The following is a 26,850-nucleotide window of genomic DNA, read 5'->3' on the forward strand; positions in this document are numbered from 1 at the left end:
TAGAAATCCGCGCAAAGAGAAATATTGCTGGGTACATTTGATGTTTCATCTTTGTACACCACTATGCCACATGACAAATACCACGAGAGAATAAGGATCGGTAAACAAACTAAGATTGGTGACCATAGATATAGTTACATATCTATATTCAGCGGTTCAGGACAATTTGTTCAAAGGGAAGGCAAATGTCATCTAACGTTTACTGCGAAAACAGAATGTGAAAATAATTTGGGGTAAGACATACTCGCAAGAAGCAGGCATCCCGAGAGGTACCAGTTGTGCACCTATCTTGTGGATCTATTTCTTTAAGTACATGACTCGGAATTTCTGCTCGGAATGGCAAAGTGAAAACAAGGGAATCTCGCCGAGAGGTTATCGTAAGCTGCAAGTTGATCGATGATCTGATATTGTTCAAAAACAGCACGAAATTGCCTGTTTTCTTCAACTGACAACCACATGAACAAATAATAGAGAAGCCCAGTGAAAGCGCTTTGTCTATTTCATATCTATTTCTATGCATGAAGGTTGAGAGTAACACAACACTCTACACAGGACTGTATGACAAGAGACATGCCTTCAACGTTCCCTTTAAGTCCAGCAAGATTTCCACAGGCCCAGGGCTTGGAGTCTAAATTTTATAATTTTGACACACAATCGTGCTTGCCCTTCTCACGAAGATTTCAAAGAGTGTCATACGACTTACGACGTTGTTTGATTAGGTGTACAACATTCAAGTCCTTATTAAAGTTTTCAAACATTTTTATGGTAGATATGTGGAGGAAATGTCCAAATTTGAGACATCAGTGACAAAACTGATTTAGTCCCCTACTTCGACTTGTTCCATAGGATCCAATGTTATGTTTTTTTAGGCGTACACTTGACTTGCCTTTGCTTCTGTTTGTGACGGATGCCATCGTTTCTGGAACACCTTGTATCATCTCTGTTCAATAGAGATTCGGAAACATCCGTCCATGATATAGTCAGAATCGTCATATACACTCTGCATTTAGCAGATATTCTTATGGAAATGGAAATTGGTTTGTCACTATTATATATTGTACTTGTTTGATAGGCATTACTTAAAAGTTGTGTCTATCTATATATTGTACTGTTAGTCTGTGTTGACGTGTTCGGTTTGTTATCGGCGTGACTTGTATTCATGTACGTGGCGACAGACGCTCTTTAAAGACATATCATAACCAATAGCACCTTCAAATCATACAATTTCAAAGGTACGTTCACTGGAGGATCCGCGCGACGTTACTGTGACCTGCATGCTTAGACTATAGACGTCCCTTTCTCCTCGCCACAAGTCAAAGTGATTTCATGCAAATGTGTTTCCAAACCACTCTTCACTGCCAACCAGCGTATGCAATATGTTAATAGTCCTACTGAACCTATTCTCACTTGAACCAGCATAGACATGAGACTTCGCAAACACATGTTATCGTCACTGTACGCGTGTCACATGACACGCGTGTTTGAAATATCGTTGTTTATCGTTTGTATAGCCGAAATATGCAATCATGCAGTCGCATACTTGTTTTCGTTATGTTCCATACTGCATTGGGTTATTGTACACTGTCTATTCATGTCATTAATGACCCTTAATGAAATTACCACTGAATGCATACAGTTCGGTATCACGCTAAGCGGCAAGGTATTACAGATGTGTTATATGTCTAGAGGATGGCTTAGTTTTCAAATGATATTATCACATATACTATCCGCTGTGGCATATGTGTATATGTTGTGTTAACCATATGCGGAAAGTTACAAGTTCCAGGTATCAATACTCTCTGTCTTTGCATTCTACCTGTACTTCTATAAACAAACCCTACCTTCAGGTTCAAAGTAATCGTGGTGTGATTCTGATTATCTTCAAATCTAGTATATTCTATAATATATAAACTATTTTATTCCGCCTTTTGCAGCAAGACTGGGTTTGTTAGAGTCGTATTCATGCAGGGTTACCAGATGTGTACACTGCAGATAGGTTATGTAGCTGAAAACGTGCTTAGGATAATACTTTAAGCCCCCAAGATGAAGCAAAACGTTGCATAAATGCGTTAGGGATATAACATATTATAACACATGAAGACATTGGCTAGATCTCCTCACCTAGATCTCAGCCCCTCTTCATTCGCGATTCAAGTAACGTTTATTCCACACAAAACCGAAACAATAATGTTTTCAAGAAAAAATAACCCAAGTCAAAAACCTATTCTAAAAATGAAAGGTACTCCAGTAACAGGTCTCATCGCACAAACACCTGGGGCTAATTTTACAGCAAGATGGCTATTGGTTAAATCATATAGATAATATTAGTACATAAAGTAAGCCCAATGATTAACTGCTATATGACTTTCAAAAACCGCCTTCCAGAAAAACGTTACAGAATCTAGATTTACCATTTATTTTACCAATATTCGACTATTGTGACCAGGTATTGGCTAACTGTTCTCAAGAGCAAGCGTTGGTATGAGAAAGGCAAAATTTAGACGCACTGAGAACAATATGTGGAGCTACTCGTGGTAACAGCCACGAGTCTCTATAATCTGATTCTAACCTTACACCCTTATCCAAAAGACGGCAATCTCATAAATTGAAAACATTTTACAAACTGGTTAACAAGTTGGCCCCTGAATATCTATGTAATCTTGTTTCTCCTATTGTCTGAGCGGGCTCACGTTACAAGTTAAGAACTTCTTCACAGCTACAGACTGTAAATGCTAGAACAGTTAACTACCACAAATTATTTTTTTTACCCGGCACAGTACGAATGTGGAATGAATTACCGGATAATGTTCAGTCAAAATATACTGTAAATGACTTCACTAAATGTATCACCACGACAGAAAATCCGAAAATATTCAGCTTTAACTTAGACTATGGTACCCGTTTCTGTCAAATTATCCATTGCCGCCTTAGATTAGGATGCAGTGATGTTAATGCACACAAATATCACAGACATTTTCATGATTCTACTACCTGCTCCTGTGGATATCATTATGAGGATGCTACACATTACTTCTGTTCATGTCGCAACTACTGTAATCTTCGGAACAATATGTACTACTATATAATAGGATATGACTTGGATTCAGCATGATATGGAAATGCTACAACATCTACTGATACTTACTTTGCTATTGTACAATCTGTCCATTTGTTCATTGCAAAATCAAAACGATTTAAAATCTAAATATGTCTTCATAACGATTACATGGATCAAATAGTTATGTATGCGTGTATTTGCAACAGCAGCCACAATTTATCAAACAAAACCTTCTGATCTTCGTTATATATATATATATATATATATATATATATATATATATATATATACACACACACACACACACACTGTTTTTCGAAATATATATCGAAAAACAGTGCTACAGTAAAGAAAACCTATAATAATGATATATGATGCCAAATGAGGTATTGCTTTTTGTTGTAGGTTTCTTTTTCCATCTTTTGCATATTGATAATAAGTCATCGTTTTTTTGTGAGAGGGATAATTCACCAGTTCCATATGCAAAATTAAGAGATCTTATTAAATATTTACCAATATCATTCCAGAAGAAGTTACAGAATTTCACAGTAAATCCATCCGGTCCTGCACTTTATATCAGACATTTCACTGCTTTGAGGAAATTGATTTATTAAGATAGTTTCTAGATTCCGGACTTTGGTGGTTTTTTCGCCATGTTCCATCCATGTTGCCTCAGATCGAACCATATTTCCCTGATTTTTATTATTCCATCTACTTCCCTGTAGAAAATATCAGTGTCAATTACAATTTTAATTTTGAAATCACTGGCATCAGTATTATCCAAATCCTCAGTTTGTTCATTTAGTTCTGTTGTATGTCTTTTCTGACACGATGAAAATTATACAGTTTCACCTCTCATCATTACGATCATCTCCCAAAGAAGTTGATGGTTTATTGAGAAGTTGCCTTTATTGATCTATATTGATCTATCATTTTCTTGATAATTAATTCTGATAACTCAACGTGTTCATTTGCCTTTCAGAAGTAAAATATCAAAATCCCAAAAGCCTGTCCCACGCTATTAACCAAGCTTGTCCAATAAACTATATCTTTTTTTATAAAACTTGAGCACACAGTTTTACTTTCCAGCATTTTCGGGAGTGTCCCCATACGCCCTCCATGCCTTATGTTTAACATCATATTCACATCCTTCACACCACACTCCCTCTAAGATATTCCTGACTGAAAACTGACAGCTGGTCAATTCAGTGAGTCCTGAAATCTGGGTTAACAAATATGCATGACCCACAGGAAAGTTCAATGGTAATGGTCAGTGCACAGTAAAGTCTATTTCCGTACCATGCCTGACGGATTACCTCATGTTATCACTGGTGTGGATGCTCTTCCCTCAATCGCCTATATTTACCAATCATAATGAGAGGGCGTGGTTTGACTTCCGCTGGGGCTCTTCATGATAGGATTGTTTTGTGCACGTTTACACACATTTATTTGTCTGATTATATTCCAATGACACTACTGTGTTTGTGCCAAAGCGGGGCATCCACGGACAATGTATTATTATTGTTATTATTATTATTAAGGTCAGAGCTGAGACGTGGTTAAATCGATAGGAATTCAAAAGGTGGTGAGGTAGAGAAGAAAATAAACCGAGTTCCTTCACAAGCTACAGTTACTCTTCTCTTATAACACCAGTCCACATGTGCGTATCGTGTGTTAGTAAAGTACACAACTGATATTCCAGAAACGAATACATGTATCATGGATAACAATTAACCATACACAGTACATGAACCCAATACATATGTGTGGCAGAGTTAATTTTTGACTTGAGTATACCGAGCTCAGCACCCCCAGCCTGGGTCACCGTCATGTGTCTCGTACTGACGACACGTCATTACATTGTGAATGTATACAGAGATTAAGCATGTTTCATGCAACAACTGACATCTGCCTTACGCTCATTCAATCCTTCCTAAGTAATTTCAAAGTCTTTTGCCCTTCAATAACGGCATTCCTATCAAGTGTACGAGGGTTGGACAGCCGGACAAAATATAAAACACGAAGGAAATATTCAAACTAAAACTCGATATAACACTTTAACGAAATACTCGAGATACAAATGTAACGAAATACTCAATATATAACACTGAGGAAATGCTTAAGATAAACCTAGATATAGCTAAATAACGAAATAGTCGATATACAATTTGAAATATAATGATAAACTCGATATACTATTGTAGTGAAATACTTGATATGAAACTTTAATGAGATCAATATGACACAATAACAAAATACTGGACAACCAACCATCACTTTTTCGCGAATAGCTCCTAAATAAGGTAGACAAGACATCCTTGATTTGATTCAACCAACAGTGTATCGGTGTCTCATTTAATTGAAAGGAAAACAAGATCGTGCCATATACACTGAAAATGATTTAACAATATTTACTCACGTTGCTATATAACTGAAATAAGCTTGAGTGCTACATTACCTCCTATTTCCAGTTCCTTTGTTTGCAGGGGGCACGGGTGGCCCAGTCGTCTAAGGCGCCGCGATTCGCTGTGCAGAGTTGCGTCCCCTGGACACGCCAGAAACCTATGATTGTGGGTTCGAATCCCGGTTCGCCCCAATTATGTTTCTAGGTTTGTCAGCACCATACCCGTGCTCGTGGGTTTCACCGAAGTGGTAAACGTCTGAGACCTGCATCACTTCGGGCTTTCCTCCCACATTAAGCTGACACGCCGTGATATAACTGGAATACTGTTAAAAGCGGCGTTTAACCCAACTCACTCACTCACTCACACCACTCCTTTGTTTGCAGCAAATGAACCACCATGGCCGCATCTTTTGCAGAAAATGTCGACAATCTGTTTAATACCTTGGAAAGCGATGAGGATGATGACAGGTGAGTGTCACACTGACGGGCGTCGACAACGAGAATCTCTACACCTGGAAAAAGATAAATAACACTGACCATATACTTCCATATAAAATAGTCGGTTTTATAGTGTATTCTTCAATAATATTCTGGTAGAAACGATGTGTTTATTGAAATAGTCTATTGAAATGGTGAAACCGAAATAAATGGTCCAATCGTAACTTTGCCACCTCATTGTGTATCTAAATACCCTTTCATGCCTCTCAGTCTGTGTCCCTGCATCACATTAAATCACTCGGTGCTGGAGACCATCTGCCGAAACGTACAGTGTTCTTGTACACGCTATCCTAGACATTTATCAAAGCGTCAATGTCACATGTAGTTATTGCCTAAAGGTGAACTGAGACTAGGGAATAATGAAAATAGAGTACTGTAGTGCTTCAATTCCTTCAGGTTTACACAATTATATCAACGTTAAATTGACACAATATTTACAATATCATCTTAAACGATACACAAATGGTATGTTTTGTAGATTCTCCCTTCGGTTCCTCTGTCTGAAATCGATTTTAAGAAAGATTCTGATGCTAATTGATCTATAGACCTCTGGATTAATCAATGTATGATTGTGAAATATCGGTACATGTATGGTGATGTAATCATGTTTCCTACAGGACAGAATGCGTCTCCAAAGTGGACCACTTCACGTTTTATCAGTACACGATAATCCCAGCCGTAAGTTTTATAGAGATTTTTTCTACTTTTCTATTTGCTAACTCAGCCTCACAACTACCTTCGTTCTTCAAAGCATTATTGGCCGTACTCTGTGTACCTACATGACGTGTCCTGCCTGCAGGGGTATTTAAATCTACATATCTGTACATGCCTACCTGGAAGAATCTCTCCACCTGCCTGTCTCAGCATGTCATGTAAACTGTTGTCAGTACACATTGTTGTGTAGGTCAGTATAAACCTTTTGATGAGGTCAGTACACATTGTTTTTGAGGTCAGTACACACTGTTGTTGGTGTCAGTACACACTGTTGTGGTGGTCAGTACACACTGTTGTTGAGGTCAGTATACACTGTTGTTGAGGTCAGTACACACTGTTGTTGAGATCAGTACACACTGTTGAGATCAGTACACACTGTTGTTGAGGTCAGTACACACTGTTGTTGAGGTCAGTACACACTGTTGTGGTGGTCAGTACACACTGTTGTTGGTGTCAGTACACACTGTTGTAGAGGTCAGTACACACTGTTGTTGAGGTCAGTACACACTGTTGTTGGTGTCAGTACACATTGTTGTAGAGGTCAGTACACACTGTTGTTGGTGGTCAGTACACACTGTTGTAGAGGTCAGTACACACTGTTGTTGGGGTCAGTACACACTGTTGTTGAGGTCAGTATACACTGTTGTTGAGGTCAGTACACACTGTTGTTGAGGTCAGTACACACTGTTGTTGATGTCAGTATACACTGTTGTTGGTGGTCAGTACACACTGTTGTAGAGGTCAGTACACACTGTTGTTGAGGTTAGTACACACTGTTGTTGAGGTCAGTATACATTGTTGTTGAGGTCAGTACACACTGTTGTTGAGGTCAGTACACACTGTTGTTGAGGTCAGTATACACTGTTGTTGAGGTTAGTACACACTGTTGTTGAGGTCAGTATACACTGTTGTTGAGGTCAGTACACACTGTTGTTGAGGTTAGTACACACTGTTGTTGAGGTCAGTATACATTGTTGTTGAGGTCAGTACACATTGTTGTTGAGGTCAGTACACACTGTTGTTGAGGTCAGTACACACTGTTGTTGAGGTTAGTACACACTGTTGTTGAGGTCAGTATACACTGTTGTTGAGGTCAGTATACACTGTTGTTGAGGTCAGTATACACTGTTGTTGAGGTCAGTACACACTGTTGTTGAGGTCAGTATACACTGTTGTTGAGGTTAGTATACACTGTTGTTGAGGTCAGTATACACTGTTGTTGAGGTCAGTACACACTGTTGTTGAGGTCGGTATACACTGTTGTTGAGGTTAGTACACACTGTTGTTGAGGTCAGTATACACTGTTGTTGAGGTCAGTATACACTGTTGTTGAGGTCAGAATACACTGTTGTTGAGGTCAGTACACACTGTTGTAGAGGTCAGTACACACTGTTGTTGAGGTCAGTACACACTGTTGTTGAGGTCAGTATACACTGTTGTTGAGGTTAGTACACACTGTTGTTGAGGTCAGTATACACTGTTGTTGAGGTCAGTATACACTGTTGTTGAGGTCAGTACACACTGTTGTTGAGGTCAGTATACACTGTTGTTGAGGTTAGTACACACTGTTGTTGAGGTCAGTATACACTGTTGTTGAGGTTAGTACACACTGTTGTTGAGGTCAGTATACACTGTTGTTGAGGTCAGTATACACTGTTGTTGAGGTCAGTACACACTGTTGTAGAGGTCAGTACACCTTGTTGTTGAGGTCAGTACACACTGTTGTTGAGGTCAGTACACACTGTGGTTTAGGTCAGTACACACTGTTGTTGAGGTTAGTACACACTGTTGTTGAGGTCAGTATACACTGTTGTTGAGGTTAGTACACACTGTTGTTGAGGTCAGTATACACTGTTGTTGAGGTCGGTACACAATGTTGTAGAGGTCAGTACACACTGTTGTTGAGGTCAGTACACACTGTTGTTGAGGTCAGTACACACTGTTGTTGAGGTCAGTACACACTGTTGTTGATGTCATCATACACTGTTGTTGAAGTCAGTACACACTGTTGTTGAGGTCAGTATACACTGTTGTTGAGGTCAGTACACACTGTTGTTGAGGTCAGTACACACTGTTGTTGATGTCAGTACACACTGTTGTTGAGGTCAGTACACACTGTTGACCTCTCCTCCCTCAGGTACTGATCAGCCTGGCCTTCTCCATGCTGAAGACGAGAAGACGGAAGTTTGTGGACTTTCTCTGTGGCCGACCAGCCCTGGTTCAGTGAGTTGTAACCGATGTAGTTAATCAGAAACTTTCACTACCTATTACGTTTGTTCTATTATATTCGCTTCAGTTATCAAGTTGAGAACACTTATTTCAAATCCGTGTCTATCCTGGAATTTATTCTGATGAAATATATTCTTATCCCAGCCCCATGGACGCATTGACGACATCTGCGAGCATTCCCTACATTGCTGCATTTGGAGCAACCACGTTCCTTACGTATGAAATTATATTTGAACAAAGGGTTGCCTTCAGATATGATGGACCACTAGCCTTGAAAAGTACGTATACCATTTGTGTGTGTGTGTGTGCGTGCGTGCGTGCGTGCGTGCGTGTGTGTGTGTGTGTGTGTGTGTGTGTGACTGAGTGTGGGTGTGTGAGTGAGTGCGTGTGTGTATTAGTTGCGGTCTATCCCTTGGTGTGCCACAAGCCTCAGATAGTGGGATCGAATGCCGGTTCGCCTTTTTAAATGTTAAAGTTTGTGAGTGCCATGCCCATGCTCGTGGAGTTCACATCTAAAACCGTCATCACCTTCCTCTGATAACACGTCATTTGAAAAAGGAGGTCTTGGCTCGAGTCATTTTGTAGCGCAAGTTAGGTTATCTACAAACACCAAGTGCGTTATGCATAGTAATCAAGCAGTCAACGTCACACAGCAGTATTACATACACAAAGTGAGGTTCTGGAGACCAAAATTGTTTGGACTGCCAAATTCCCTAAGACCAGTTCCTTTAACAGTGACGCAAAGTGTCTATATTCAGATCTATTTGTATCCTAGTCAGTTCACACTGCATCGATAATCAATTCTGTCTAATCTCTTGGATTCTGATTCCAGCACTGATCGTGATAGTATCTATGATATGGTACGGCTTTGTCTACTTTCCTGTCTTCGCATCATTGGCTGTAAAGTCAATCTTCAGCTACGGCCTTGGTGCTTTATACGTGTGGATCATCACAGGCATACAGTTCTACAAAGTATTTGAGTGTGACGTCAGATGGGTGAGGTTTTTCGTTTTTAATGGTCCAAGAGTGGGTGGTAAATGAATTTTCGAATAATTGTTTAAATTAATAATTCATGCCATTGTTAAAGTAATGATCCATGCATTGCTTTGCTTTTCTGTTTGTCAGAAAATCCTTCAATCCTTTCGCTTGCAAAGCGGAAGGTTATCATCCATGGACCGCCTCAGCACAGATCCCCAATATCTCTCACTCACCCCCTTTACATGGATGATCTTGAACTTCTTTCCAATGGAGAATCCTTACTAAATGAAGATTCCCCTTTTCGATCCTTTTCTTAGATGTTGGCAAGCCTTTTGGGCTTGACCAATCCAACATTTTTCATCTGAAACGTGGCAAAATAGAAGAGAGAGGATCGGTCATCGGGGAGGAGTGGAAGGTCAGGCATAAACGTACTTGGGAATGCCGATTAGGGACAAACTCCAGAATGCCCAAATGAAGAAAAACACTTTGGGCAGAGTACAAATGGACAGAGTTGAACGATGACAATAAAGTTAAAGCTACAAATACTTATGCTGAACCCGTCCTTTCCTATTCTTTTGGTGTTGTAGATTTGACCAAAGAAAAGAAATTCAGGGTACTGGCACCTCACATAAAAAATCATGTCAGACAATAGATCCCACCACCCCCGTTTTTCTCTCGGTCGCTTATATTTACCAGTTATACTGGGATTATAAGAGGCTCACCATCAGTTAAGGGCCCTTTGCTCAGGCAGCCCAGACAGTGAATGGGACGTCTTTCAGGAAGCGCTGGCTAGTCAAACCCACCCAGATCTTTTCAGAGAATGTGACGACTCACACTGCAGCCTTCTGCATTATCAAGATTGTCAGAAGGGCTGTATTCCTCTGGACCGCAAGCATGGCGAAAACGGTAATAAAATGATCGAGCCACACTGTCATGTCACTTGAGATATTGTGTTTGTGCCAAAGCGGGGCATCCACTGACAATGTGTTGGACACTCTCATTAAATTCATTAGATAATCTACATTTCATATTTACATTTTGATGCAAAAGCACACATGACGGTTTCGAGTGGGAAGTGACTGGTCCTGAACGACAAACAGAAAGCCTTCTGTTTCACTTTTCAGGCAAGACAACTTCATCAAAGCGAATGACTCTTCTCATCACAGTGCACATAAACTCGATGCAGTGGTCGTTCTACTTGCAAAAACTGTTTCTGTGCCGATTTGATATGCCACTTCGCTTGGTTGACACTTATTTCTGTACCGTCCAGCAGTACAGAACCATCAACAAAATCAACACCGACATTGAGATTATGTCCCACATCCTATGCCTTGTTTTCATCATGAGTCTTGACATGCTTCACAAGAGGATCATCAGACCAATAAATGTGTGCAAAACAATTCTATCACGAAGAGCCCCAACATTAATCAAACCACGTCCTCCCATAATGATTGGTAAATATAATCGATTGAGGGAAGAGCGAGGGTGTCTGACATGATTCTTCGTGTGAGGGTGTCAACACCGTGAATGTCTTGTGTCGTCCAATCAACAACACCAAACGAATATGAAATTACGGGTACACCTTAAGTATTTGTGGCTTTGACTTTGTTGCGAGCGTTCAGTTCTGAACACCAGATTTTCTTAAGTCTACATTTGTACTCTGCCCGAAGTTTTTCCTTGATATGGGCATTCTGGAGTTTGTCCCTAATCTGCATCCTTAAGTACCTGTAGACCTGACCTTCCACGAGATGGTAAATAACCCCTCCTCCAAGTAAACTGACTGATCCTCCCTCTTCTACCTTGCCACGTTCCAGATGAAGAATGTTGCATTTGTCGAGTCCAAAGGACATGCCGATGTCATTAGAAAAGGACTCGACAGAGAGAATCTGTTTTTTGAGTGTGGATCCTCCATTGGCAATAAGTTCAAGGTCATCCATGTAAAGGAGGTGAGTGAGGGGTGTTGAGTATCTGTGCGGAGGAGATCCCGGATGACAACCTTCCTCTTTGCTGAACAAAAAGCTTAAATGATTTAATGACAAACAGAAAAGCAAATGACTGAAAGAATCGCCCTGAAATATTCCTCTTCGTCACCACCTGCCCCTGCGAATACATCTCAAGTTGAGTTGACCAGCAATTCATTAAAGACTTGAGTAAAACAAATATTCGTTTTGGGAGGTCAATACATTCCAGTCACTTTAACATATTATTATTATTATTATTATTATTATTATTATTATTATTATTCAGAAAACTCGCTTGTTGTTGATTGGCGGAAACCTACCACACCTGATCTGTCTTACATATCTCAGCGTCATCCTACCGATCAGGTTTGGCAATGCCCTTAAAACTAAGAAGTATTTCGTGGCGGAAGAAACCGATCTTGATGTTCCCCAGACACTGAGTTACATCCGGGACTCTTACCAGGGGGTGCACGTCCGGAAACTCTTGAAGAAACCCGCACCGAAACCTCCGTAAGTGCTCCATCACTGTCTGTAACTAACGTCTGTAAGTACTCCATCACTGTCTGTAACTAACCTCCGTAAGTGCTCCATCACTGTCTGTACCAAATCCCCGAAAGTGGTCAATGACTTTACCAAATCCCCGAAAGTGGTCAATGGCTGTACCCAATCCCAGTAAGTGGTCAATGGCTGTACCCAATCCCCGAATGTGGTCAATAACTGTCTGTACCAAATTCCAGTAAGTGGTCAATGACTTTACCAAATCCCCGGAAGTGGTCAATGGCTGTACCCAATCCCAGTAAGTGGTCAATGGCTGAACCCAGTCCCAGTAAGTGGTCAATGCCTGTACCAAATCCCCGAAAGTGGTCAATAACTGTCTGTACCAAATCCCAGTAAGCGGTCTCCACCAAACCCCAATAATGAGGGGCACGTGGAGGAAAACCGTCTTTCAACGTCGGCTAGGTGTGCCAGGATCCTGTTGTCCTGGTTTCGAATCCTAGATTCACCCAGACTACAATCCACGGTTCGTCAGTACCAGTGTTCCACAAAACTGGTGAACGTCTAAGTAGTTTGGTACTTCTTAACATACAACACTGTCAAACTGTCAGTACCAGTGTACGTTGGTTTCAATAACTGATAAACGTCTGAGACCGGCACGGTTTGGTACTTTCTTAACATACTACACTGTGACTGTGACACTTACATCTGAAAAGCTGTACAATCAGTGGTATGTCACACCAACGTAGACATGTATATATGTTACTGCTATGTGTATTTGTTAGATTTAATTATATAAATGAGCTACTAAAGTAGCAATAATTGGTTTTTGACATGTTTTGTTTAACTTTAGCAACCAATTGTTTCTATTATATTGAGCCCGACACTAAATTACCTTTGTGACATTTTCGATAAAGAAACATCAAGTTACGTTTTATTGAGTTGTTTTTTTTTGCCGCGGGTTGTATACTTTCCTGCTCTGTATACACGAATTCTGAACGACAATAACAATGAGCAACGATAGGTCAATAATAATGATCATGAATTTTGTTTGTTGTTTAAGGCCGCACTCGGTGATATTCAAGCTATAAGTCGGCGGGCTGTAAATAATCAAGTCTGGACCAGACAATCCAGTGATTAACATCCCTGTGTTGATGCGTTGATGTTACACCAGATTGACAGATTTGCTCGTTGCCTGATATAGAAAATATCGGGGGAACGAGCAGTTTTTCATAGCGTTTTTCCCGTCACCTTCTATCGTGTCAATTCTTGTTTTCACAGACTGAACAAAAGCTGCTCTTCTAAACTTAAAATCACTACAAAACTAGGGCTAGTTGCGGATATTCAGTTATAAACGACCGTTCTTGAATGTCAGTGCGACAATGAAACGTTTTAGCTTGGCTCTGTCTCTACATTTCACATATCGCCGCGCCCGAACGTGTGCGGATGCGCCTCTTGGACTGTCGCTAAGAACATTTCAAAGGGATTTCAAGACATATTCCCTATGCTGCGACATGCCATTACATTGTCTACATATGTACGCTTTTATTATCCTAATAAGAACTTAACATGCATTGATGAACTTACGTAACCATGTACCTCAGTGCTGCATCAGTATATCCTACATATAGCGACTTATATCGTGTCACACAATAACTGCCAGGTTCTCATTCCAGCCCCCCGAAGGCGATCAAAGACAAAATCAAAGCCGGACTCCTTGCTGCAATACACAGGATACTCTATAGAAATGAAAAAGGTGATTTAATATGTGTATCTATCATTTACACTTAATGCACCCAACGGTTAATAGTTACGGCTTGACTAACCGCCTCAAATTTGACCTTGGTCCCCATTGACATCAACGTCAAAAAATATTTTTATCCGTCATCGTATGACACACCATCTCCTCTTCCATCTGTCCACTACCACCCCCCACCCCACCCCCCAACCCCCACATCTCCCACCCCATCCCCAACCCCCGCCCCACCCCACCATTGACACTCCCTCACAATGGAACAAAACCAGGGATCCACCCACCAACAATGTTTCTGTTCTTGTTCCAGGGTTCCGGTATTCGACCCGTATCCTGTCTGTTCTCATGATCGGCGTGTTTCTCCTGTACGTGGTGAGTCATCAGGGATACCTGTCTGTCTACACGTCACCAGGGGGCGCGTGTGCTGTGCTGTCTAGGGTTGCGTCCTTTGGGCGTGGAGTCGAACCTAGTTTTACACTAATTAAGTTTCTAGGTTTGTCAGTACCATACCCGTGCTCGTGGTAATACACGTGGGACGACACAGCTATAATGTACCATTTTCGCGTTACTCTACGCGGAACAACGTAGTTGCGAGGCGTGGAGTTCTAGGATACTGTTGCCGATGTCTTGATAACAGTGTCCCTTCTAGGGTTCCGTAGATGACTAAGAAGAGGCAACCTAAACACACGTAAACAAAAGCGACAAAACCTATTCCATATTAAATTGCAATCTCTGCTCAAAGCAAAGTCGATTGTACGAATCCGATTATATCATGAGTCATTACTGCTTTACCTGGACCAGACTGGATTATTTACAGAGATGTAGCTCGAATACTACTGACTGCGACATGAAACAACAGACAGCACAATTAGGCTTTCTGTTCACAGATCACCTTCCAGATCTTGGCTGAGTTAGTGCCGTTTATTGATATGATCATCGGCTCCATCCATACGGAATTTAATGTCGATGACCTCATGCCAACAGGAGACGAGCAGTTTGACATCAACGACTTCAAGACGTGGATATTTGTGGGCTACCAATTGCTTACCTCAATTAAACGTAAGTCAGCTATCGAGCAAATGAGGTTTAATGCCTCTTTTAATAGCAGTACATTTATATCACGGCGTAGCAGGTTGATTGAGGTTTGTGGTGGGTGGGGGGTGGGTAACACGTCTAAGGGACGCGACGCATTATTTTGTGAGGCGCAATTTCAGAAGACTCACTGGCCTATATTTCCAAGTGACAATTCTTTTCCAGAGTGTGTGATCGTATCGACGGTGTTAGCGGTTGTGGTCGGGATGGTGATGATCTTGCACATGCTCTCGTCCTACAGGTAAGACACACAGGTACACCTGGTATCAGGGTTGGTGGTCTCTCCTCCTACAGGTAAGACACACAGGTACACCTGGTATCAGGGTTGGTGGTCTCTCCTCCTACAGGTAAGACACACAGGTACACCTGGTATCAGTGTTGGTGGTCTCTCCTCCTACAGGTAAGACACAAAGGTACACCTGGTATCAGGGTTGGTGGTCTCTCCTCCTACAGGTAAGACACACAGGTACACCTGGTATCAGGGTTGGTGGTCTCTCCACCTACAGGTAAGACACACAGGTACACCTGGTATCAGGATTGGTGGTCTATCCTCCTACAGGTAAGACACAGGTACACCTGGTATCAGGGTTGGTGGTCTATCCTCCTACAGGTAAGACACAGGTACACCTGGTATCAGGGTTGGTGGTCTATCCTCCTACAAGTAAGACACACAGGTACACCTGGTATCAGGGTTGGTGGTTTCTCCTCCTACAAGTAAGACATACAGCTACACCTGGTATCAGTGTTGGTGGTCTCTCCTCCTACAGGTAAGACACACAGGTACACCTGGTATCAGTGTTGGTGGTCTCTCCTCCTACAGGTAAGACACACAGGTACACCTGGTATCAGTGTTGGTGGTCTCTCCTCCTACAGGTAAGACACACAGGTATACCTGGTGTCAGAGTTGGTGCTCACTCATCTTACAGATAAGACACCAGGTGTCAAGGGTTGATATACTGCACCAGATCGAGTTAGATATAGGAGTACATATGACATTTTGTCGATCATCTTGCGCTAAGGTCCCTACGGAGGCACCCTTTTCCCTGTAAGTCGAAAGTCCCTTTTTATTGATATCAGAACAGCGCGTTATTTTTCAGATCGGTTACAAAGAATCTCCCCTTATTATCGATGTTTCAGAACCAACCTACTGGCGTTATATAGAGGTGATCACAGCCACATCCCCCCAAGGAAGGACAGGAGTAACGCCAGCCTTATGGTAATATTGATTCAGAGGAATTACGTTACAGAGAGGAAGAATATCAAAGAATTTAAAGAATTAAGTATTTATGGTATAATTGTAGGTATGCAGTGAGTGTGTGGATTCAAGCCCCAACATGTCTCTGCACCAGTCGACCCTTGTGAGGATCGGATGGCTACCCTTCTCACTCAGAAATTGGAGCTGGTTAAATGAGGCTTGATACAGCTTGAATGAATTCCCCTTCTCACCCAGGAGATCCTGGAGATAAATATGCCACTGTCATACGAGGATGTTTTCCTGCGTGACTACTATGTTTCTCTGTGTTGCAGCTGGGGTGTATGCGGTTTGCAGGATACCAAGTTGGATACATCGCATGGGGTGAGTGATGCAAGGGAGATAAGAGGTACCGTAATTGGCACTTGACTCCATGAAGATCCGGGTTGAATTTGTCGTAATTCTTGTTATAAGAGCGACTTAATGACTGGGGTGACCCATGTATCCATCCCAGTTGTGTCGAGAAATGTTCAATCACTGGATTGTCTACTCAGACTCGATTATGCATGTTTCCTGATCGCCGTCATATAGCTGAAATATGTCGGCGTTAAACAAACAAACAAACAATTAAACAATCAAACAAACACAAAACTGGGACATGCAACAGGTATTGATGAATAGTCTCCCTTTACCGAGACAAAATCTTCACGAAAAGTTGCTACTACAATCCAGGTTGACCGGAAAGGTACATTGGTTGATGACGTCGCTGCATGTCACGTCACAGCTGTCTGTGTACACGTTGTGAGAAGGTATATGTTGCATGAAGGTCTGTGTTATATCTACAGAGATTTAGGATCAGGCCCCGTGGTGACAGGAATGTATACATTGTTTCCAGATACAGTAAAGTACGGTTATAACGAACTCAAAGGGACTACTAATTTTAGTTTGTTATAACCGTAGTTCGTTATAAGCATAAATACAGTATAATAACAGCAAATTGTCGGGACCAAAAAATAAGTTCGTTATATCCGTCAGTTCGTTATAAGCGTGTTCGTTATAACCGTAGTTTACTGTACTTTTAACGTAATGTTCTATTCAGGCCTCAGTTCCCAGGTTTAAAATTAAAATTCACATAAACTGACAACATTTTATAACATGCTATCGCAGGTGCTACTGTGTAATTTACACACTGTCACTGGCAATATGCAAACAGTAGTTGTGTATAGTAATTGTTATATTCTCAGAAGGTGAGCTTCTGTACCTCTGGTTACTGACTTTGTTTGTATCACAATACAACCTCCATTTAGAACCTAAATATCAAATGTTGTTGTGAAAATCATCTATATCATGTTAATAATCAAGCTTATATGTGCTGTGTTTCATGTATATCAGGTTTCTAATGAAGCTTATATGTTCTGTGTTTCATGTATGTAAGGTTTATAATGAAGCTTATATGTTCTGTGTTTCATGTATATAAGGTTTAGAATGAAGCTTATATGTTCTGTGTTTCATGTATATCAGGTTTAGAATGAAGCTTATATGTTCTGTGTTTCATGTATATCCGGTTTAGAATGAAGCTTATATGTTCTGTGTTTCATGTATATCCGGTTTATAATGAAGCTTATATGTTCTGTGTTTCATGTATATCAGGTTTAGAATGAAGCTTATATGTTCTGTGTTTCATGTATATAAGGTTTATAATGAAGCTTATATGTTCTGTGTTTCATGTATATCAGGTTTAGAATGAAGCTTATATGTTCTGTGTTTCATGTATATCCGGTTTAGAATGAAGCTTATATGTTCTGTGTTTCATGTATATCAGGTTTATAATGAAGCTTATATGTTCTGTGTTTCATGTATATCCGGTTTAGAATGAAGCTTATATGTTCTGTGTTTCATGTATATCAGTTTTGTTAATGTAGCGTATGTACAGATGTTGTTTGAGAGCTACATGCTGTAAATAGTTGGTTTTTGTTTCTAACCGGGCAATTGTTCATTGTTTCAGGGTTTGTCATCCAGGGTACCATCTTCTTCCTCCTTTCACTGGCGATATCCGTCATCGTCATCCTTGTTCAGATCGGCGTGTCAGGTTGGCTTGTTAATGCCGTGTTAGAGCTATGGTAAGCATGTACTAAATTTAACAAATATTGTCTTAAATGGGATTTTTTTTTATTAGTCGTGCTCCAGTAGGCATTTGGGCAGTGCCTCAAAATGTCCAGTGAACACTGTTTGTGATACATTATGCTTATCTACCCATCCACCATCCCCACTCCCACCTTCTCCAGAATATAATGACAGGTTTCATAATCTATGAAGATCTTAGTTAGGTCAGACAACAAGCCTAGTGACCTCAAGTTACAGACCTTTTGATATGCGGCCAGACCCTTAGCTACATCTATTATTCTATTTTATTATTATATTATTCTATCATTATTTTATTATGACCATCGCCATCCTAATGATTGCCGCATCTCTCTCTGACTCCAGGCCGATTGTTGTGTGGACAATAGTGCTGAACGTCCTCCAGCTGCTCTTGGCCAAGTTCCTCTTCGCACAGGGACGCGGGGACACTTTGTATATAGACAACAGGTGTGTGTGTCTTCCTCAGAAGGGTGGGAGGGACCCTTTGTATATAGACAACAGGTGTGTGTGTCTTCCTCAGAAGGGTGGGCGGGGACACGCTGTATATAGACAACAGGTGTGTATGTCTTCCTCAGAAGGGTGGGAGGGACACGCTGTATATAGACAACAGGTATGTATGTCTTCATAAGAAGGGTGGGAGGGACACGCTGTATATAGACAACAGGTGTGTATGTCTTCATAAGAAGGGTGGGAGGGACACGCTGTATATAGACAACAGGTGTGTATGTCTTCATAGGAAGGGTGAGAGGGAAACGCTGTATATAGACAACAGATCAATGACATCACACGTGATGCGATCATGAGCGTCAGTTCACAAAACATAACAGTGTATTTGTTGTGCATCGAACCAATTTAATATGTCTTGAATATGAGTAATTCTTCATACATTAAGCAAGAAGTATGGTTTTCGCGTTTCTGTTGGAGTATATTATTGTTGTACACTTGTAAATCACTTCGCTGTGCTTGTGACAATCAATGGGAGTCCCACAGTCAGCTAGACTACTAATTTTAACTTTCAAAAGTACCAACTTTCTCTCAGGAGTTGCCTCCCTTGTTTCAGGCGGTTCTTCTTCATCTTCACGTACTTCATGTTCTTCTTCAACATCTTCCTCGGCCTCGTGTCCTGCCTCATGAGGATCATCAAGGCCATCGTCTTGGGGGCCTTGTTCATGCCACGCCTCGACCACAGCACCTTGTCCCAGAGATTCCAGTTCTTCGATCCTGGTACTAAGCTTTTCTGTTATTCACGGGGCGTATATAATGTTGTGACATCCCCGTTAGCTTTCAGCCTTTGGAACGATTACTCTCGGTCCTTTTAATATGTATTTTATGCAGTTAAACCCCCTTAGTCCGGACATCTCACATTCCGGGCGGTGTCTGTTAAGGTCACATTACGTACCCATGACTCGTGTGTGCAGGAAAACGTTAGCGTGACGATGTCCCTGTGTAGATTAACAGGGTTCCACTGTATTTTGGACGACAGGTGAACATGCTCATACATGACGGGGGATCAATATTAGTTCATATACATGATGTTATTTTCAACGTTGTTGTGACTTTCTTTAAGGTGTGTGAGTGAGTTTGAGTTAACGGCAGTATTCCAGCCATATCATTGCGTATCAACAGTTACTTTATGCCCGAAAGTGATGCAGGTCTCGGAAGTTTGCCACTTTGGTGAAAACCACGAGCCCGGGCTTGGTGTTGGCGAACCTAGAAACCGGGCGAACCGGTATTCGAACAAACATTCACAGCTTTCTGGCCTGCCCAGTGGAAGCAACTCTACATTGCCACCCGTGTCCCCTACTTTCTTCAGATCTGCAATGTAGGCTTTTGTGGTATTTTTTTGTTATAACCCAGGATTGATGGAGTTGAAAGCAGTAGAGCAAAATAAACGACGTACAAAGATAGGACGCAGTATATTTAGTCACCGAACTTTTATCGTATTTATGACTGCTTTGTCTGATTGTCTCGATTATTCACAGGCAGGCTTGTAGCTGGAATGATCTTGACTGCGGAGTTAAACATTATGTCCTCACACACACTTCTTTTATAATCGACACATGCATTAACTAATCCGTGAAGATCCGGGGTAGAATAGGTCTTCAGCAACCCATTCTTGTCGTCAGAGGTGACTACATGGATCGGGTGATCAGGCTCGCTAACTTGATGAAATGTCATCGTATCCAAATTCTGTGGATCGAAGCGCATGATGTCAATCAAGTGATTGTCTAGTCCAGGCTCGATTATTTACCGACCTCTGTCATATTTCTGGAATATTGCTGAATGCGTCGTTAAACAACAAACAAACAATATTACCTAATGAAAAATATATAAAATTATTTATTGACGAAAACAGACATTCTGTTGTCCAAAGTGTTCTTGTGGCATCAGAGTTTAGGAAAATGTGTTTTTGTTCAGGTTTCGCGGCGTATGTAGGCTACATGCACGTGGAGAACCAACACACACACCCGGTGATGATTGTATTCATCCGCCTCATGTTGATGAACCTGCACTTCCGGAAGCTGGGCGAGAGTAAATCCGTCGACCTGAATGGCGCCGTGAGAGTGAGAGTGGATGGGAAGACAGACAACAGTCAGTGCGTCAGTATACGTAAGTACTAATGGACACTTTGGAACTAAAAGGATCTCGTGAAATACCATATTTGTCTGAGGGTGCCGACCATTGGATCTCTGTGTGGCTGGCGGCATTGTGTGAGAGAGGAGACTGTTATTGTTTAAGAAAATAACATTTTCGAACATGCTGTAAAAGGTTCGTCGGAAAGAAATGGTCGCGAGTAACGTTGCCTGTATGTGTCTGTCAGTCTGAGGCTTTGACTGCGGCCATGGCAGTGTAAATATCTGCATTTGTCAGTGTCTGTGGGACTATGGTTGTGTCTGAGGGGGTGGCTGTGTCTTAGGCTGTGTCTGTCTGAGGCTGTGGTTGTGTCTAAGGTTGTGTCTGAGGCTGTGGTTGTGTCTAAGGCTGTGTGTGAGGCTGTGGTTGTGTGTTAGGCTGTGGTTGTGTTTAAGGCTGTGTCCGAGGCAGTGGTTGTGTCTAAGAGTGTCTAAGGCTGTGGGTGTGTTGAAGGCTGTGTCTGAGGCTGTGGTTGTGTGTGAGGCTGTGGGTGTGTCTGTCTAAGGCTGTGTCTAAGGCTGTGGGAGTGTCTAAGAGTGTGTCTGAGGCTGTGGGTGTGTCTAAGAGTGTGTCTGAGGCTGTGTGTGTGTCTAAGGTTGTGTGTGCAGCTGTGTGTGTGTCTGAGGCTGTGGCTAAGGTTGTGTCTGAGGCTGCGGTTGTGTGTAAGGCTGTGGGTGTATCGAAGGCTGCGTCTGAGGCTGTGGGTGTGTCTAAGGCTGTGTCTGAGGCTGTGGTTGTGTCTAAGGCTGTGTCTGAGGCTGTGGTTGTGTCTGCGTCAAAAGTTATATTTAGTTAAATTAAAACGTTTTAATTTAACTATGAACATTAAGTTTATTTTAATCGAGATTATATTTACAGAAATGAAAGGAGACGAAACCGATTTGAAAATGGTAAAAGAAGCCAAACGACGTAAATATAAAGCCACCTTCAACTGGGCCGTGTTCTACACCCTCATCAACAACCCCCAGATCAGGGTGTACCGGAAGGGCTACATCCAGAGCAGGATGAAGGCGGTGGAGGAGGGGAGACGGATTCCAGTCAGTGATCTTCCAGTGGTCGATCTCTGCAGACTCGACTCCGTGTCTGACACCGACGACAGCAGCAACGGCAAGGACACCACATACGGGAAGCGCGATGTCAAAGGAGAAAAATTTAATTATAAAACTAAAGTTTGTCCCGTCTGACAAAATGAAAATATTTGCTAGAAGGCTACTTCGTGATAAAACCGTTTCACACATAAAACGTCTCTGACTGTTCTGCTGAAAATAGTTTACGGTTGTAAAATCTTCTTCAGGACTTTCGTGAAACAACGGTTGACCAAAATCGTTATTACATTACTGGTTACATGTGTGTCTTATTGTCGAGACAGAATGATGTTTCGTAGAGAGCCTTTGCCATGTCCCGATCTACCAAGGAGCAAGATTGACAGAAGGTGACCTCAGTGTCAATCTATCTGAAGAGATGAAACGTGCTCTATCAACTAACTGTTGAAACGTTGTGGTGAAAGAAGAAACGAATATGAAATCATGAAAGGAGTATGTTGATGATGACGTGAGAACAGAAGGACATCTTGACACCGAATGGAGATATAGAAATACAGGAAAGTTATAACTAATACCGAGGAGTGAGTGTGATGTGACGCCACTCGTAGCATTCCAAGCCAAACCTGAGCGGGGATTCTCATATTATACCTACATGTGGAATCGAACAAGAGTCGACAGGGCCACGAGGGAACACATTAATCACTAATGCATCGTTTCAACTTAAGAGCGACCATATAAAACAGGGCGTTTCAGGGCATCCAACATGACACATTGGACAATACCATTTTGGGTTTTATTAAATTACCTGAAGCCACCTTAATTTTATTTCGAGCAGAATTTCATTGAACAAATCAGTTTATTCGACACTGTTACAGACCGTTTGAATATTTGCTACAACCCCCAAGATCTGCACCCGAGGCGGCTTCTCTCAGGCTCGCGCCCCTTGAACCACACCACCTCCATAATATCACGTGATGAAAAGGTGTTAACATGACTACCGTCAACAGACTCTATCTCACACCCCTGAGGGCGAGAAACCGATCTGAGATAACTTGTATCAAATAAATGTATGAGACCAAATGTTAAGCTCGTAAGGGACGACGGGGTAACCTAGCGAACCCGAGTTCGGTTCCCCACATGGGTACTATTTGTGAAGCCCATTTCTGGTATCCCCCGCTGTAATATTGTTAAAAGTAGCGTAAAACAATACTCACTCACTCACACACTTATTCTCCCAACGTCAGAGTTTGGATACCCCATGGTGTTGACTATTTGATATGCACCTTGAATTTTAAGGTGTGTAAGAAACATATCCCTGCAATCGTGCCTGTCAATAAATTCTATTTATTTCAAACTCGTTGTTTCAAAGCGTATCTAACCAACGATGCTCTCCACGTCACAGTTCGATTTAGTTTGTCTTCAGGTCATTGGTCATCTGCTCTTTTCAGATCAGCTTTTTCACGTGATGGCGAGTTCATTTTTTTCAACATACTAAGTATGTCAGAGACCGTTGCCTTTTGGTTGTCAGAAGTTCTCGTGTAATTTCGAACGGCGCCGCTCCGATGTCCTGAAACAAATTGTTCAGATTACTGAAAGTATTACACATACAGCATACAAATACACTTAAAAACTATTACAGATTCCAAAAACACCAATATTACCATATTTATCATAAATAAAAAAGAGCATCTTACTGGTTTGGAAAAAATATTTCTTTGATATGTTATGGCTTTTGCTGAATAACAATTTCTTATTACTGCAGGACTAAAATGTTTATCAACCTACCTTTCCCTCCTCCGCGGGCATACTTCCCAAACAAAACCTCGGACGCGGTTTTGATCCTACACGACAAGCATAGTTGCCTTGTACAGCAAGCATGGGTTGCTGAAGACCTATGTAACCCGGGATCTTCACGGATAGGATGCCTTTGTTCTACATCGGATGCTCATGAACAAACCAGCAGTGATAGCGAAATTAGGTACGGATTTATAGAATTAAAGCATGAAACGATATGTTTAGAACCTGTGGTAGTCGTTGAGCCTAAATATATCAGGTAACATCCATTACACCTTGCTTGCTGCCCCAGTTACTCGCTCTGTGTTCCTTGTGCTCGATGTGCACCGTCAACCTGACGTTCTCTATACACTCTTTGTAATACATCACCGTGATGTTTCAGTAGACGGCGGCTTGGCCACTGTGGATTTATACAAATCATTTACGAGACTTGTTGCAAAGAAATACTATTAAGTGCTTTCACTTTATCAACTGCCAGCTGGAGAGCTGTACTATAGGTTGTTATGTATTTTGTAACACTAGACGTTCGTTGCGCCGTTGCGAAATTTGTGTCATCAAATGTGTTGCACTGCACTCTTGTAACTCACATACATGTTCGATTGTCTTTGAAACCTTCAAATTTATGTTAAAGGGGCTTTAATCTCTGACTTCTCCTTGGCTGTCTGACACTGCCCGCTGGGGCTCACTAGCTGCGGTTTGCTCGCAACTGTGCGTGACAAAAGACTGGGCTGCGGTCTGTAAGGACAGCGTAAATAAACTTCGAGCCAATATCTTTTTACGCATTTTGAACACTGATTGGATACCTGTGATGTATCAAGATGTCGAAAAAGGGTGCATGTTAATTAATTTCTTGAGCCTAAACAAACATACAAAAGCTCATCGGTGTCCTCATTTTGAAAATACCCCTGATGGTTATAGTTTAATGATAATAAAACGTATCCCTGATGTGAAAGCATTTCCGAATTTCGGATGGCCTGGATAAAACGATTACTACTCTCTTGTTGTCACCCATGTTTCCTGGTATAACCTACGCCTGTGTATGTGTTGTCATTCACTTGAAGCTTAGTTAATTCATTTATTACAGGTATAATTAGTGGTAGCACCACTCGGATTACCCTACAAAAGTTCCCATGTGGCATTTGGTAATTATTTAATCTGTATCCCGGTCTGAAGTGGGGTGAAATATATGCTATGTAATATGCACGTGGCAGTCCAGCAAGAGGAGTGATGAGATGGTTTACTTTTTTGGTAAATCAACTGATCATTCCTTCCCATTTAAGGATCAGCAGAAAATTCGTTGATGAATAATCACTGTTATTTTGCACAGTGGATTTGTCAATAGTAAGTGTTTTCATGTCTAGGTTTACGAAAGCAGACGGAATACCCCAATATCTGGGCGTGAAGCGGTGATGCAAAAACAACATACTCAGCTCAAAGGATTAGCCGATAAAACGTTGATTGATTGTTCATTGTTCTCTAACGCTATGGTTTTTTAAAGAACCATGGACATTATGAAAATAGTTGTCACCTGGGCTGTCTCAGCTGGCCTTTGAGACTTGACATCTATATGAAACGCCGCAAACAAACTAAGTGATCAGTTGGGAAACGAACACCGGTTATAATATCCCGTAAAGCTATACATATTTAAAATATTTGATTGTTACAGAGACACGTGACGTCGAATAAATTTATTTGTACAGTTCCAGACGTATGGGATATTGTTCCTTAATGTGGATATTCACGGATACATTCCTCAAAAAAGGTAGCTGCCTAAATTTATGCATTTAACATTGGTAGGTTGTAATTATGATATTTGCAAATGTTTTTAATCATTTGCCATTGTATTGAATAGAATCATACTTGCTCCTCAACGTTTTCGTTGGGAAGTTCTTCGATGGGAGACAGACGTTGTTTTCACAAGACTTTTCGTTTGGAGGCTTGTATTTGTTACAGTCAATGTGAAAATGTGATTCTATAAAATGTCTGAATATTTCAGTAACTTCCAAATTGACTGAAACATCTGTTCAAATGGGCTTAAAACATCAATAGACTAATTATGGTAGGACAAGAAGCCAAAACTATAGAAATGTTCTTTGAATTTCGATTGCTTTTAATCCTATCATTTTCAGTCACTGGGTGATAAAAGTAAAGTATAAAAATGTTTTGAATTCGTGATCATAATAACAGAACGGGACAGAATGTTCAGTCAGTTTGTAAAATAACTGAATATTTAGGCGTTTAATAAATTGCCTAAGTGAAATTGTCACACAATTTGACTATAAAATATACACAAATAAGCAATGCACAGGTGAAATATTTTCAAAATAGTGTAAACGAAAATCGCACAATACCAAACAAGTGACTTATCAAAATTTTGTCACCATCACCTTTGCAAAGATCAACATGTCGTTATTATTTTCAAGACTAAACCGTATTTCAGGTTGTTGATCAATATGAAAATACGCTCTTACCCTATCAATAATGCGACAAATGCGCTTACGAATGGCGCAGCACAGTTCGAGTACTAGTCTAGATTTCTGCTATATCATTCGGGTACTCACGGGTACTCACGAATAAACAATAACAAAGGCAACAACCAGTCCTGGGGAATTGCTTTAGATCAGTGCCCCTTTAAGTATGCTATAAAAAAGCTCAAAACAAACTGGTGTGTTACAAAGATAAATTACGTGTGATATCCGACTGCTGTGTGTTATTATTCAGCGTTATCTGTATACACTGAATAACCCATTATCATTATCATGCGCTCGCAACCTAATGACGTCGTAAATTGGACTGGGCAGCACAGATAAACGCAGTGGCTAAAAGATCACATCAAAGAAGTACCAGCGGTATGACAATCACT

At 41.1% G+C, this 26,850-nt stretch overlaps 1 protein-coding gene across 1 annotated transcript; it reads left to right on the forward strand.

Annotated features, from left to right (window-relative positions):
* The first annotated feature begins 5,859 nt into the window (after nt 1-5,859).
* Nucleotides 5,860-22,334, forward strand: LOC139447576 (receptor for retinol uptake stra6-like). Its single transcript, XM_071228984.1, has 17 exons — nt 5,860-5,930; nt 6,578-6,638; nt 8,812-8,897; nt 9,048-9,181; nt 9,736-9,899; nt 12,129-12,352; nt 14,014-14,093; nt 14,401-14,462; nt 14,978-15,149; nt 15,348-15,423; nt 16,320-16,398; nt 16,710-16,758; nt 18,380-18,494; nt 18,862-18,963; nt 19,577-19,740; nt 20,935-21,126; nt 22,009-22,334. The coding sequence occupies exons 1-17, from the start codon at nt 5,860-5,862 to the stop codon at nt 22,332-22,334; spliced, it is 2,157 nt and encodes a 718-aa protein (XP_071085085.1).
* The last annotated feature ends 4,516 nt before the right edge of the window (nt 22,335-26,850 follow it).

Source organism: Haliotis cracherodii, unplaced genomic scaffold (genome assembly GCF_022045235.1).
Source record: "Haliotis cracherodii isolate W230 unplaced genomic scaffold, xgHalCrac1.p SCAF_7, whole genome shotgun sequence".
Taxonomy (NCBI): Eukaryota; Metazoa; Mollusca; class Gastropoda; order Lepetellida; family Haliotidae; genus Haliotis; species Haliotis cracherodii.

Coding starts and splice junctions, on each gene's coding strand:
- LOC139447576 (XM_071228984.1), top strand. CDS start 5,860: ATGGCCGCATCTTTTGCAGAAAATGTCGACAATCTGTTTAATACCTTG. Junction 15,424..16,319: donor CACATGCTCTCGTCCTACAG/GTAAGACACACA, acceptor TCGATGTTTCAG/AACCAACCTACTGGCGTTAT. Junction 16,399..16,709: donor GGAGTAACGCCAGCCTTATG/GTAATATTGATT, acceptor TCTGTGTTGCAG/CTGGGGTGTATGCGGTTTGC.